General features: G+C 43.0%; 1 protein-coding gene across 1 annotated transcript in view; it reads right to left on the reverse strand.

The window, feature by feature from the left end:
- Nucleotides 1-13,522, reverse strand: part of PDZD8 (PDZ domain containing 8) — a 235,380-nt gene extending 221,858 nt beyond the window's left edge. The window contains exon 1 of the mRNA XM_033941009.1: nucleotides 12,612-13,522. Within this exon, the coding sequence (XP_033796900.1) occupies nucleotides 12,612-13,294 (683 nt within the window). The 5' untranslated portion in view covers nucleotides 13,295-13,522. The remainder of the gene's footprint in view (nucleotides 1-12,611) is intronic.
- Between the last annotated feature and the right edge of the window lie 1,477 nt (nucleotides 13,523-14,999).

A 14,999-nucleotide genomic window follows, 5' to 3' on the forward strand; every position in this document is an offset into this window, starting at 1 on the left:
TCCCAGTTTCTCTTTTTTCCGCTTTCCTGTCTTCTGCAAATTCTTCTGTTGCTGTCCATTGGTTCTTCGTACCATGGTCCAGCATTTCTCTCATTCTACAGTATCCTCACTCTCTTCTGTACTGGATCAATCTCCCTGTTTTTCCCTCTCTCCTCCACCCCCATGTGCAATAAGTCTCCCTCTCTCTCACACCTCTCATTTCCTCCCTTGATGTAAAGGGAGTGGAGAGAGAGAAATCCAGGTTGCATCTCTCTCACCCTTTCTTCTGCCACATCCAACATTTCTCCCTCTCATCCCCCTGATCATGTGCAGTATCCTTCACCCCTGCCCACCAGCCCCATGCCCAACATTTCTCCTTCTATCACCATCTCTCCCTCCATCACTACGTCCAACATTCCTCCCTCTCGCATCTCTTTCAATCTGTCCCACTGTTCCCTTTCCACCTATCAAATATTTCTCCCTCTCAACTTTCTCTTCTTCATGCATCTATACCTCACTCCTCTCTCTCCCTATGCCCCCAAATTTTCCTTTCTTCCATTCCCTATGTGCACCATCTCTTTCACTCTCACTCACGCCCAATAATTCTCCCTTTCTATTTCTACCCTCACCTCAGCATCTTTTCCTCTTTCTCTCCATCCTATGTCCCAAGTTTGTGCCCCTTCCTCTCTCCCTTTTCTGTCCAAAGTTCATGCCCCCTCCTTTCCTTCTGCATCCCAATTTGTGCCCCCTCCCTCCTTTCAGCCTTTATCCCATGTTCATGCCCATTCCATGTCCCAATGCATGCCCTCCTCTATCCCAAGTTCATGCTCCTTCTCTCTCTCTTCTTTGGTCCAACAGGTGCACGCACATTTTGTGGCACAACTGCTTTGGTGCCCCCTCACGCAAGACTATACCGGAGCAGTCCAGGTCAGCCGCCTTCTTCCTGCCTTCTAGACACACTTCTTCACAGGGCCACGGGCCCTGCATGCTACTGAGATAGAAGCCTTCTCTCTGACATTAGCTCTGATGTCAGAGGAAAGGCTTCTGGGTCAGCTACTGACGGCATGCTTGAAGTGCTACACGCTGCTTGGTGGAGGGACAAATGCGGCTGGAGGGCAGGAAAAGGAGGCACACAGGTACTGGAGCCACTCAAGGTGCCTCCAACCTGCGGGACCCCCGGGACCCCAGGGGGGATCCCCACAGGATCCCCGTAACTTTCACAGGATTCCAGTCATCCCCATTCCCGTGTAGCTCCTTGTGATCTTGGGCAAGTTATTTAATCCTCCCATTGCCCCAGGTACATCAGATAGATGTGAGCCCACTGGGACAAACAGGGAAAATGCTAGAGTATCTAAATAAATTCATGTAAACCATTCTGAGCTCCCCTGTAGGAACAGTATAGAAAACTGAATAAATAAATAGAATTGTATTTAATCACTTGGCTAAATCAATTCTATTTGCTCTTTAATTCTCTGTTTTAATATGTCTTGCAAGCATCTCTAGCACATCCCCATTCGGTACCTTCAAATGCTAATCTAAGTGGTTATCACAACTAACGGGGCTATTGCCTCAACATGCACCCCCCCCCTCAAATCCACTAGGAACTTGCTTGTATCTGTCATGAGTGCTTCACCTGAGTTAATCATGTAGCTTTAAAGTATTTACCCTCTGCCTTCATTGCTTTGCTAGTGATTTCTCTGGTGAATTCATAGTATGAGGCTTTACGTACTATGAGGCTAACACACTTATTTCAAAATTTGGGAGTTCTGTTAGTAAGCTAAGGAACTTTGAGGCAAAGAAAAAGTGTGCAAGGATGCAGTTAAAAAATAGAAAGAAAAGAAAAAAAAAAGCCATCTCAAAGTTTTCCTCAAGGCATTGGCTGAAGCTGTGAGCCCCAATTTTTAAATCGTCCCGCATTAGGTCAATGGCATTGCAAGGCTTTGTAACACATTTAGTAACAGAGGACTACAAAATCCTAGTCAATCAGATCTCGTAGTGGTTCACATCTGCTTTGGACTCCAGTACATAAGTCTTTGGTTTAAATTAAGTCTGTCAACTTATGCAAGTGACAGTACTGCAAATCCTTTCAATTTATAAAAAAGCTCCAGCATCTTTAAATTTGATGGTTAGAAAAAAAAATCCATATCCCAGATCTGAACTGAAACTTTGCTTTTTATGAAACAAGTCTGCAAGCAACTGAAAAAGAACTATATAGTGCAATCTTCCATAGACTGCTAGTGTCTAGAAAGCTAGAAGTATCCAAAGATATGATTTATTTTCCTATTTGTATATCAGACGAGTCTCAGAGCATAAGGTCAGCCTGTTTGAAAAAGTTTTCCATCATATAAGCAATGCAAATGGCACATATGACTTTTCTTTTAAAAGTTGAAAAGAATCTGAAATAGGCAAGGTTTCATGTTTACAGTTTTTTGTTTCACACAACAAAGGAACGAAAGGTGACCTGGCAAGGCTATACCTTACCAATTGTCATCTTTGTATTTACACAGTACAGTCTTGTCATATTTAGATAAATTAAATATGGGCAAAACTTACAGCATTAAAACTCTATAAGGTATTAGGTATGCTGCTTATTATGGTTCACAAAGTACAAAGCAACAAAACTCATTAGACCAAGAGCTGTCAAATGCATGTCACAATGAGGAACGCAGTAATGCTTAAGATCAGTAAAACTGGTTGGGCATGAACAGTGCACGCTATTAACAAAAGACAAATAGTAATGAAATTTCAGAGGCTGTACTATCATTTCCTATGCTGCGTCAAACAAACTGGACATCCCTAGTACTATTAACCATTTATACAGTATTAAGGGCGCATGGGAGAGACAACCCCTGCATCTTACAAAACCAGGACAAGACAAATAAGAGCATGTTGTGACATTTCTATGGTGGCTGCTCTTTTTCATCAGGGTGTGTGTATTTGTAATATGTTGGTTTAGTAGGCATTATTACAAAACAAACTGACAAATGAAAAACCAGGTATATTAGACAGATTTTAAACCCACCAGGACAGATAGGGAACATGCTTGAAGTACCTTTATGTACGGTAAATCGCTTTGAGTGTGGTTGTTAAACTACAAAAAGGCAGTACACAAGTCCCAATCCCTTTCCCCTTTTCAAATAGAAAAGAAAAACAGGCCCAACATGAAAAGTGTTCTGCCTGCACACCCTGCAAGTTGCTCCTGTTTCTCTGAACTTTTAGCTCCTTTTGAAAAGTGTTCCCAGTAGAGCAGGAATGTCAAAGTCCCTCCTTGAGGGCCACAATCCAGTCAGGTTTTCAGGATTTCTCCAATGAATATGCATGAAATCTATTAGCAAACAATGAAAGCAGTGCATGCAAACAGATCTCATGCATATTCACTGGGGAAATCCCGAAAACCCGACTGGATTGTGGCCCTCGAGGAGGGACTTTGACACCCCTGTAGTAGAGGCAGTTGGTTGAAAAGTTACTGTAACAAGTCAAGTGATTTCACAATTCACCATCTTGCAACAAGGACTGTATAAAGTTATTTTTTTTTGTTAATGATACTTTTTAGACTAAATAAGCTACAGGTATAGATGATAGCTTTCACTTGAAATCTACAAAAATACAGTGTCACAAGCCCAGAAATTCTCACCTCAAAAAATGGTCCACCTAAAGAAGGTCAATCTTATCATTATAAACTCCAAAGTTAATCCACAATTTCTTTTCATACCACCACATTTTGAGTCAACACTGCACAACCAGCCAAGGATGGGGCCGGCCATACCAGATCTAGCGCTAATGGGAGAGAATAGAGGCCAACCAAAATTGACTAAAACCTTTTAGTCAAAATCACTGCCAAGGCACATTGCCTGGTTTTGGCTGAAAAGTTTGGTTGTGTGAATATAAACCAGTGAGAACCGCTGGGAACTGTCAAGAGTTTGCAGTCTGTATACCTCTGCTAAACCCACAGGGGCCGATTCTATAAAAGGCACCTAAATTGGCCAGTGCCTAGAAAAATGGCACCATCTGCGTGTCAATCACACTTTGCCAATATTTACAGAATCATGGCTAGCAGAGCCTATGTAAAAACTTAGGTGCCTGAAATGTAGGCAAGGGATTTAAAGACCTACATTTCAGGCACCTAAGTTTTTGGAGAATCATGCTTACTGGCGCCTAAGTAGTCCTTTTATTAAGGTGCGGTAGCCGATTTAGCGCGTGCTAGCGCATCCATTATATCCTAAAGACATATTTCTAGCAATAACAAAAATGGACCAGACATTACAGGATAATTTAATGATGTAGAGCAGTGTTCTTCAACCGCCGGTCCACAGAAATTTCCTGCCGGTCCATGTGCATCAGGCCCCAGATAGTGCTCTTCAGCAGCCGATCCACAGTGCAATCGATGCAGCGTTGTCTTCGGACCGGCTCTCTCTTCCTCAGTGCTGCAGTGCATAAAGCCATGGGCAGAGGCTCCTACGTGCATCCTGCGCATGAACCAGAAGCCTTCTCTCTGATGTCGTAATGTCAGAGGGAAGGCTTCCAGATGAAGTGCGGGACGTGTGAGGAGCCGCTGCCCATGGCTTTGTGTATTGCAGCACTGAGGAAGAGGGAGCCGGCCCGAAGATAACACCGGGGGGGCAGGCCAGAAGGCAAGGAACAGCAAGGAGGGAGGGAGGGAGACAACAATGGTAGGGGGAATAATTTTATTTTTGAATTTAGTGATTGATTTACATCTGCTGTCTGTTCAGGAAGAAATGCATTTGTTTCTTTTCCTCTGAGGTTAAACTGCATGCAGAGTCTTGCATCTTAGGGTTTGTTTGTATATATTAGTATTTTTAGTTTTGGGTCCCTTATTTGCATGGGAGTAGGAATGAATATTGAGAAGCATAATGTGCTTTGTGTAGTTTAATTTTATGGTTAACCATTATGTGTTGTTAATAAAATTATATTGTGTGTGTGTGTGTACTGTATATATGAAAAATGAATGGAAAAAAATGGTGTTACAATTAGTACTATTATGGGGGTGGGGTCTGGCCCACGACTTAGCCCAGTGTTCTTCAACTGCTGGTCTGTGGACCGGTGCCAGTCCACAAAATAATTATTTTATTTCCGCCGGTCCATAGGTGTCAAAAGGTTGAAGAACACTGATGTAGAGTAAATTTACTGCAGAGATAGTTAAAAAATGTATCAATCAAGATAAGAGGTTTTGCACCATCAAGAAAAATCTGGAGAAAATAAATTCTCAGGTTAAATCATGTCAGACTATATTAGCAATACAAAATACAAAAAATTGGTATGATAAATGATAATCTCTCCTGGGATGTCCCTGGGAACGCTACAGAAAAAGAAGATCTAAATTACCCCTACTTTGAGGGTCACTGATATAATCAGACAATATAGAATAAATCAAAGGAAACCATCAGTACGGGCCCGATGCCCTCGATTTAGCCAATGGCCCCGGGCGGCGTTTATGCAGTGACAAGCACTAAGAAATAAATCTAAATAAACCCTGCCCAGTACATCATATTGTTCCTTTGAAATATTATAAAAATATACAATAAGATATGAGTGATTATTGAATAGAAACACTATCGAGCCCAGGAGTAGACTCAGGAGAGAAAATCAATTCAAAAGAATCTCCCTGAAACCTAACTTAACAAAAACACAAAAAATGTGGAAAAAATGAAAAAAAAAAACCAATAAAAATGAAAAAATAACTCAAAATCAACAATACTTGAAAGAAAAAGTATGTGAAACTAGAAAAAAATCCTCAGTCTATGTTCCAAGTCCTGTGTGCTAAACAATAAAAATAATAATCAATAATCACTCATATCTTATTGTATATTTTTATAATATTTCAAAGGAACAATATGATGTACTGGGCAGGGTTTATTTAGATTTATTTCTTAGTGCTTGTCACTGCATAAACGCCGCCCGGGGCCATTGGCTAAATCGAGGGCATCGGGCCCGTACTGATGGTTTCCTTTGATTTATTCTATATTGTCTGATTATATCAGTGACCCTCAAAGTAGGGGTAATTTAGATCTTCTTTTTCTGTAGCGTTCCCAGGGACATCCCAGGAGAGATTATCATTTATCATACCAATTTTTTGTATTTTGTATTGTTATTGATATTGGTATTCAATTAAATTTTGGTATAGTTTAGACTATATTAGCGACATACGTTAAAGAAAATATATTGATTCATTTACAAATGGAAGTATTAGAAAATGCTTCCAGGACTGTGAACCTGAAGCTAATTATTTTTACTGAAACACACTCTCTCCCCCGTAGAGAAATATTTAACATGTATGTGAAAAATATTTTACCAATGTAGTGAATGCTTATTATTTATCATGAACTGATAGGAAAGAAGCTCCAGAGGGAGAGATTTATGTCTTAAACTTTCCTGATAGTTTAGACTTAACAAAATTTTTGGACACTTCACAAGAAACTATTCAGAAAAGATCTTTGTTATTATTAGCTAATATCAGTTGAAAAAAAAAAAAAGATGGTGATTATGAGAACTTTTTAAAAAAAGAAAAATATACATTTTTTGGGTCAAACTATATCGATGCTCCCTGATGTCGCCAGACAAACTCAAATACGTTGTAAGTCCCTTCTCTCATGAAACTAAAGGTATTGGTGGGAGATGGATCTTTTTTCCTAAAATTCCCCTATAAATGTCTGGCGACATGGGGCTCAGAATCTTTTTTTTTGATCCAGTACATTTAGGGCTCCTTTTACTAAGGTATGCTAGCGTTTTTAGCGCATGCAGGATTTTAGTGCGCGCTAAACCCACGCTACGCTTCTAGAACTAACGCCAGCTCAAAGCTTTGTTAAAGGAGCCCTTAGAATCTTTTCTTGCTAATAAAGAGCAGAATTTACCTAAAGATTTGGTTGTTTAGGGTTTGATATTGCTCTTGCCTGTACTGACTTTTCTATGATGTGCAAGGTATTTTCATTTTTATAAATCTACAATGTTAACCTTGATGTGGACTAGAGGGGAAAATGTGCTTAATTTTGTTTTCTTGTTGGAATTTTCTCCCTATTCTTGTTACTTATGTTTATGTAACAATAAATAATTAATTCAATAAACAAAAAAATGTATTTTACTCAGGGACATATTCTTAAAAGAGCCCTCACTGATATTCAGAAATTCAAGAAAATGCTTAAGACTACATTTTTTGTAGAAGCATAGTAATCAATGGTGGCTCTGGATTATTAAATAATAAGAGCACTGTGGATAAATTGTACTTACTGAATGATCTAAAATGTTTATTGATTGTATGAATTTTGTTTTTGTATGTTTTTAGTTATTTTATGAATGTTGCTACTTGTAAGCCACCTAATAATAAGCAGTTGAGAAATTTGTTAAATAAAACTAAAATCTGCCTTTAACATGCTCGCTAAACTGGTTCCAGCCAGTTTAGCGTGTATGTATTTTAGTAGTAGATTAGCAAAACGGCTTACCGAGGTCTTTTCTGAGTTTTCTAGTAATCTCCACTATTGCCATGCAAATGTAGTACAACGAGGTCATTAATATTAAAATGATCACTCCGAGTGATTCTCTAACCTCGATGTACCACATTTGCATCAAAAATTTGCTAACAGGTCTGAGCTGTAGTTGACTTACTTTCTGATCAGTGCATGAGCACTGATTGGCTCAGGCACTGAAGGAAAGGTTTGACAGACACCCCCCCCCCCCCAACGCAAATTAAAATTTAAAAAAGCCCAAATCCCAAATTGAAGATTGGCAGGAGAGATGCCCACTCTCTCCTGCCGTGTCATATAATCACCCAACACTGCTAACCTAACACACACACCCCCACCTGCACCGGAGAGGGGAAGGCCCACTATTTTGAAGGCCTGTTGACCGGAGGGAGTAGGCATCCCTCCGGCCAGCTATTGTTAACAAGGTGGGGGGGGGAGTCATCAGAGGCATGGTGGGGTGTCTGGGAGGTTACATGGCAGCGGGAGGGAGTGGGCATCTCTCTCACCTACCTGGGGGGTGTCGGTGGAGGGGTGTTGCTTGCCCATTACTATCACCAGCAACGGACACAAGCAAATTTAGCCAACCTTTGCTAGTCTCCGCCAACCTCATTCACATGAACGCTTTTTTTGGAGAATGACTCGCTACTATAACAGCTGCAAGAGCTGCCCATAATTTTTTAATGCAAATTTTTGAGAATCTAATCTCAATCAACTCAGTAATCAGAGTTGGATTGAGGGATATGCTGTACTTTGATTTCAGCAAAGCCTTTGCACAGTTCTGCAAAGGCAATTTTCTAAATAAACGAAGCTTCCTCAATAAAGTCCCTAAAATGACTAAATTAGAAACTGCTTAAGTGGAAGCCAACAAAGGTTTATGGTAAGTAAAGATCACTCTTGAGCAAAAAAGCATCTTACCTGTGGTATGCCAGAGGGGCTGGTACGTAGTCTGGTTCTTTTTTTGTTAAATGTTATTGCGGATGGGCTGTCTGGTAAGGTTGGTTCTGTGCATAATACCAAAATCTGCAATAGGGCAAACACTCTGAATGATTTAGATAGCATGAGAAGAATGGTCTTGAATTTGGAAACTAGGATTCCATGATTAAAAAAAAATGTAGGGTCATGCATTTGTGCTGCAAAACTAAAGAGAACGGTGCAATACAAGGATGGAGTATTTCTGTATACAAAAGAGCTGGACTTGGACGTTAATAACCGATAATCCTACAATGGCCAAAGAGGAAAAACAAGAAGATGCTTGGATGTATTGTGAGGAAAATGGTCAGCAGGAAAGGGATGTGGTAATGCCTTTATATGAAGTATCTGGTGAGAAACCCTTTGAAGTACTGTGTAAAATTCTGGAAACCAAAGCCTCAAAACAATATAACACAGGAAGGAGTCAGAGCAGAAGGTGGCTAGTAAAATGTTCAGTGTCCTTCCTTCCCCTTTGGAAGAAATTGGGAGAGGAAATGAGATATAGACATTTACATAAAACTGTGGCATAAAATGAACAAGAGGCACAGGCTCAAAACTAAATATTGCTGTACAGAAAGCTTTGTGGATTTGTGGCACAGCTTTACCAGTGAAGATGATGGAGACCAAGACTAGAACAGACTTCAAGAGAGAATAGGACAGCACAGAGGCTCTCCGCACTTCTCCCTCTGTATTCGCGGGGGATGCGGGCAGACCATGGATGCAAATATGAAAAAAATGCAAATAACTAGAGCTGAAAGTACCTGGGAGTATGCCAGATACCAAGTATGTGAGTAGCTCTCTCTCTCTCGCTGGGCTTCGTACAGGCTCTGCTTCCGCTCCATGTCGCAACGAGAGGGGGTGCGGGCCTGCGTGAAGGACGTATCCATTTTCAAAGCGCACGGCATTTGCATTTCCTGCGCTGTCTTCTTCAGTTCTGTGCTGTGAGAGGCGAGAGCGGCTGGCGGAGGAGATGATGCGCTGTTTCTGGGAAGGAACTTTAATCATGATGTAATTTGGGTGGGGCGGAGTCAGCAGCAGAAAAATCACAAATAAGCGAATCCGCAGATACGGAAACCGCGGATACGGAGGGAAAAGTGTAGTAGATTAGTAGTGAATATGGATGAGCAGACTGACTGGATATGCCACATGATCTTTATCTGCTGCCATTTTCTATATTTCGATTAACAAAATCCTGCAATAAATAGAGTATTCAAATCCAAGCTAAAAGCTCACTTGTTCAGGGTTAATTTCAACGCCTAACACCTACTCACTGCTAGATACCTATCTTTATTTTACCATTCTCTCTGAAAGAAACTCACCAACCCTTATGTGTCTTGTCTGTCTAGATTGTAAGCACTTCTGAGCAGAGACCGTCTATTAGACGTTGAATGCACATGTACAGCGCTGTGTAAACCTTTCAGTGCTTTAGAATTGCTAAGTAGTAAGTAGCAGCAGTGAGTTATGTGTACAGTAGCAGTCTTAGCATTCACCCTGGTGAAAAGAGAAAACGCCAAACATTATAGAGGTGTCAGTTCAAGTGATTATTCTGCGAATAAGGCAGAGTGAGAAGATCCTCAAATATCAAGAGATGAGATCAAAACCCAAGAAACTGAGACAGAAAGATACAGAAATATTTTGCATTTGGGGTGCTACACGACTTTGGCCCAGATGCACTAAAGCCAGTGAGAGTCGCTAAACCTGTTTGAACAATAATAACTTTATTTTTATATACTGCAATACCACAAACAGTTCAGAGCGGTTTACAGAGGAAGAGACTGTATACAGGCAGTGATATTACAAAAAAACTTTCAAAATTACATTATAGCTTTAGCGACTATCTCATTTGCCGACCCAATGCAGAAAATGGCTCACTATGTTTTCTGCACGATCATTCATTCTCCAGTTCGACCATGCAAATAAGCTCAATAATACTGAAATGTCATGTAAACTAGTAGAGCGATTGATGCTCTAACATGGCTTCCCGATGCACTAAAAAAAAAAAAAAAAAAAAAAGTGATCACTTTTAGTGATCCAAAAAAGCAACTGGTCAAGACCAGCCGCTTACCTGTCTAACCTTCTTTTTTTCTTTTCATTGGATGTAGATGCTGTGCAGGTTACACATGCATATCTGCCCCACTTCATACTGTTTCCGCCGCTGCAGGGGGGGGGCAGTTCCTGGTGCCAGTTTGTTGGGGGGGGGGGGTTTTAATGGGGCAGATATTGTGCGTGTGTAACTTTGTAAGCTGATAGAAGTACTTCAGAGGGAGGCTTGCCTTGAAACAGCCCGATTAGGGCAAAACATGAATGTGTGTCGGCATCTAACATCCCCGATGCGTCTTTAAAGATAAGTGCTTGAGAAATTTAGTTATAAACTAGTTAGAATAACCTGATGAAAATGATTTATATTTAAAATTTAGCCTGATGAAGAATTGAAGTTAATGCACTAATCTGTGCTGAGCCATATACATTGTATACCTCTGATGGACCAAAGTTACTACAGTCAAACTTATCAGATATATTAAATATGTGCTGTGTCAGGCAGCAAGGAAAATGTTACATCTAGAATACCATCCTTTAAACCAAAAAGCAATACAGATATAACCAGGTTCTACCTAGGCAGGGACTTCCATCTGAATACACTTGAGCAATGATCTCTTGGAGAACAGATATGCTTTATAGCAGGGGTGTCCAATGTCGGTCCTCGAGGGCCGCAATCCAGTCGGGTTTTCAGGATTTCCCCAATGAATATGCATGAGATCTATGTGCATGCACTGCTTTCAATGCATATTCATTGGGGAAATCCTGAAAACCCAACTGGATTGCGGCCCTCGAGGACCGACATTGGACACCCCTGCTTTACAGTTTTATCACAGATTTCAGTCGCCCTCAGCAATAAAAAAGGTACCAGAAGTGGTGTGACAAATAAGAGCAAAAGGCTTTAAAACTTTTGGGGGCAGCTTTCGAAAGTTTTTTGTACGTAGAGTTAGTACAATGAGCCACTGCAGTTTCATGTTTTTCACAGCTTCTACCCTCTAGCTCAGGGGTGGGCAACTCCAGTCCTCAAGGGCCGGAATCCAGTTGGGTTTTCAGGATTTCCCCAATGAATATGCATTGAAAGCAGTGCATGCAAACAGATCTCATGCATAGTCATTAGGGAAATCCTGAAAACTCAACTGGATTCTGGCCCTCGAGGACCGGAGTTGTCCACCCCTGCTCTAGCTTGTGCTCTAAAGCAGTGTTTCCCAACTGGGTCCTGGAGCACCCCCTTGCCAGTCAGGTTTTCAGGATCTCCACATTGAATTTGCAGACTTGATTTCCACCCGCTGCCTCCATTCTACGCAAAGGTCTTTCATGCATATTCATGGAAAAGCAGCCCCTCGCCAGTCAGGTTTTCAGGATCTCTACATTGAATTTGCATGGACGTTATTTGCACCCACCAAAAGTCTTTCTTGCATATTCATTGTGGCGCAGTCCTTCAGCCAGTCAGGTTTTCAGGATCTGCACACTGAATCTGCATAGACTTGATTTGCATCTGCTGCCTCCATTCTACGCAAAAGTCTTTTATGTATATTCATTGTGGAGAAGCCCCTGGCCAGTCAGGTTTTCAGGATCTCCACATTGAATTTACATAGACTTAATTTGCACTCGCCGAAGGTCTTTCATGCATTTTCATTGTGGAGCAGCCCCTCGCACGTCAGGTTTTCAGGATCTCCACACTGAATTTGCATAGACTTGATTTGCACCCGCTGCCTCTGCAAATGTCTTTCATGTATATTCATTATGGAGCAGCCCCTGGCCAGTCAGGTTTTCAGGATCTCCACTTTGAATTTGCATAGACTTGATTTGCACCCGCCAAAGGTCTTTCATGCATTTTCATTGTGGAGCAACCCCTTGCCAGACAGGTTTTCAGGATCTCCACATTGAATTTGCATAGACTTGATTTGCACCCGCTGCCTCTGCAAATGTCTTTCATGCCTATTCATTGTGGAGCAGCCCCTCACCAGTCAGGTTTTCAGGATCTCCACACTGAATGCACATAGACTTGATTTGCACCCATTGCCACCATTCTATGCAAAGGTCTTTCATGCATATTCATTGTGGAGCAGCCCCTCCAGTCAGGTTCTCCACATTGAATTCGCATAGCCGTGATTTGCACCCCCGCCTCCGTTCTACGAGCTCCGCACTGACCTGATCTTGTAGTTGGGCAGCGTGTGCTTGCGCTTGATGACCCTCTTGAGCTGGTTGACGATGACGGACGTGAGCTGCGGCATGGGCCGGCCCTCGAACTGCGACCTGACCTCGAAGTCGATGAGCGGCTCCTCGGCGAACGCCAGCGACCAGTGCGTGAAGGGCAGGCGCGAGAAGAGGAGGCGCGCGCGGCCCCGCACGCGCGTCAGGCGCACGAACAGGTAGGCCGACTTGCCGAACACCAGCTCCACGTCGACGGCCAGCTGGAAGCCGCCCTCGTACTCCACGTCCAGCTCGAAGGCCAGCTCCTCGGGGGCGGGCGGCAGCGGGCGCACGGCGCGCAGCACCGGCAGCGCCTCGCCCAGCGACACCTCGCGCAGGCTCAGGCCCTCGAGCAGGCGGCCGGCCGTGCGCGTCTGCAGCAGTTCCTCCAGCTCCACCTTGATCTTCCGGGTGAGCCAGCGGCGGAGCAGCGCCGTGTCGCGCAGCTCGCGGAACAGGAAGAGGAAGACGGCGTTGAGCACCAGGCACGTCTCGCTCTCGGGCGGCGCGGGACGGGGCGGGCGGGCGGCGCGCGGACGCGCCTCCAAGGGGGGGCGACGCCGGCGCAGGAGCAGGCGCTGCAGCAGCAGGGTGAGCAGCGAGCCGGCCAGCGCACACAGCGCCAGCAGCGCGTACGTCATGGCTCCCGCCCGGGCCCCGGCGCCCCCCCTCCCACACACACACACGCTCTCTCTCGGTCCGCGCCGACCCCTACTTCCGGGACGCCGCCGGCGGGGAGCCGCCTGATTGGACGAGCCCGCGTCGCCACGCTAACGGCGTCTCCAGCGTGCTCGCGTCACGTGGGGCTGTTGTCAGGTGGCGAAACTCTACCGTTGGGAAACTGCAGCGCGCGCGGCTGACACATTTCAACTGGGATGCGAAACGCCCACAGCACTGCAATCCCATAATGCACCCCGGGACTGGGGACTCAGCGCGCTTAAAGGAAGAGTCAGCAATAAAGTTTAATTGATAACATTTTATTGAAGAAATGCAATAAATACATAATAATATAATACAGTAAAATAGTCATTACCTTTAAATTTACCATGTTTATCATTCCTTCAAATAAATTTTTCAAATTACCTAATACATCTCTCAATATATTCCCTAAATTTCCGACCCCCCTTATGCTCTACCCCCACATATTTTCCCCCCATATTATTACAACATTATAATGTGAATTAAACAGAAATACAGTGCAAGTAATTTAACACGTATTAAAATCATCCTTCTCATCCCCCCTACCCTAGAATGAAAGGTGACATGGACTAACTTAATGTATCTTTGACAAGTCACTGCAGTAAAACTTGTTTTTTTAAGGTCTGTTGTCAAAGTTTATTCCAGTGCACTCCTGGGATTATATTAGTCCAATGCTGCATTCCAGGGATGGGGGGAGGGAGGCAGTAGTGTTCCTGGTATTAAAGAAGCAGCATGCCAAAGTAGCCAGTTCCAGGCTGGAGTCTTTTTGTAAATGCTGGTTTTGAACGAAAATGTCAAAGTAGTGTGGGATTTATAGTGCTGCAACTTCTTCAAGCAAAGTACCCCCTAAGTCTAACAAATATCAACCAAGTACCCTAGACCCCTCTATCATAATAATGAAATTTCTTCCATCCATTTTTCATATACCCACAATATAATCTTATTAACAAAACATAGTAACCACAAAATAAAAAAAACAAACCACATACACCTAGAAAATGTTATACTTCAAAGAGGTCAAGGCAGATGACTTTAAAATATGCAATGTCACCTCAATAACAACTATAGAAAAATAGACAAATATAGTGCAAAATATAGACAGCAGATTTAAATTCTCAAAACTGACACATTTCAATCACTAAATTGAAAATAAAATTATTTTTCCTACCTTTGGTGTCTGGTGATTTCATGAGGTGGTAGAGCAGAGTACGACTTTGGGGTTCAAAAATGGATTGGATGAGTTCCTGAAGAAAAAGGGGATCCAGGGGTACAATTAGAGGGTTACTATACAGTACAAAAGGCTGTAAAGTAAAAGAGTAGTAGAGTAATGGATCACTGCAGGTCATTGACCTGGGGGACCGCCGCGGGAGCGGACTGCTGGGCATGATGGACCTATGGTCTGACTCGGCAGAGGCAATGCTTATGTGCTTATGAGTCTCTGGTTGCACTTTCTTCTCACTGTGCATCCAATATTTATTTCTGCCTCCTGCATGCTTCCTCTGGACCTCATTACCTTCCCCAACCAACATCTCTGTCCCTCCATGAGTCCAACTTTTCTTCCTCTCTCCTTCACCCCATTGGCAACATGTCTCCCTCTCTCTCACTGTCCTCTCATTCCATCCCTTGCTGCAAAGGGAGTGGGGAAAG

The sequence above is a fragment of the Geotrypetes seraphini genome, chromosome 4 (genome assembly GCF_902459505.1).
Source record: "Geotrypetes seraphini chromosome 4, aGeoSer1.1, whole genome shotgun sequence".
Lineage (NCBI taxonomy): Eukaryota > Metazoa > Chordata > Amphibia > Gymnophiona > Dermophiidae > Geotrypetes > Geotrypetes seraphini.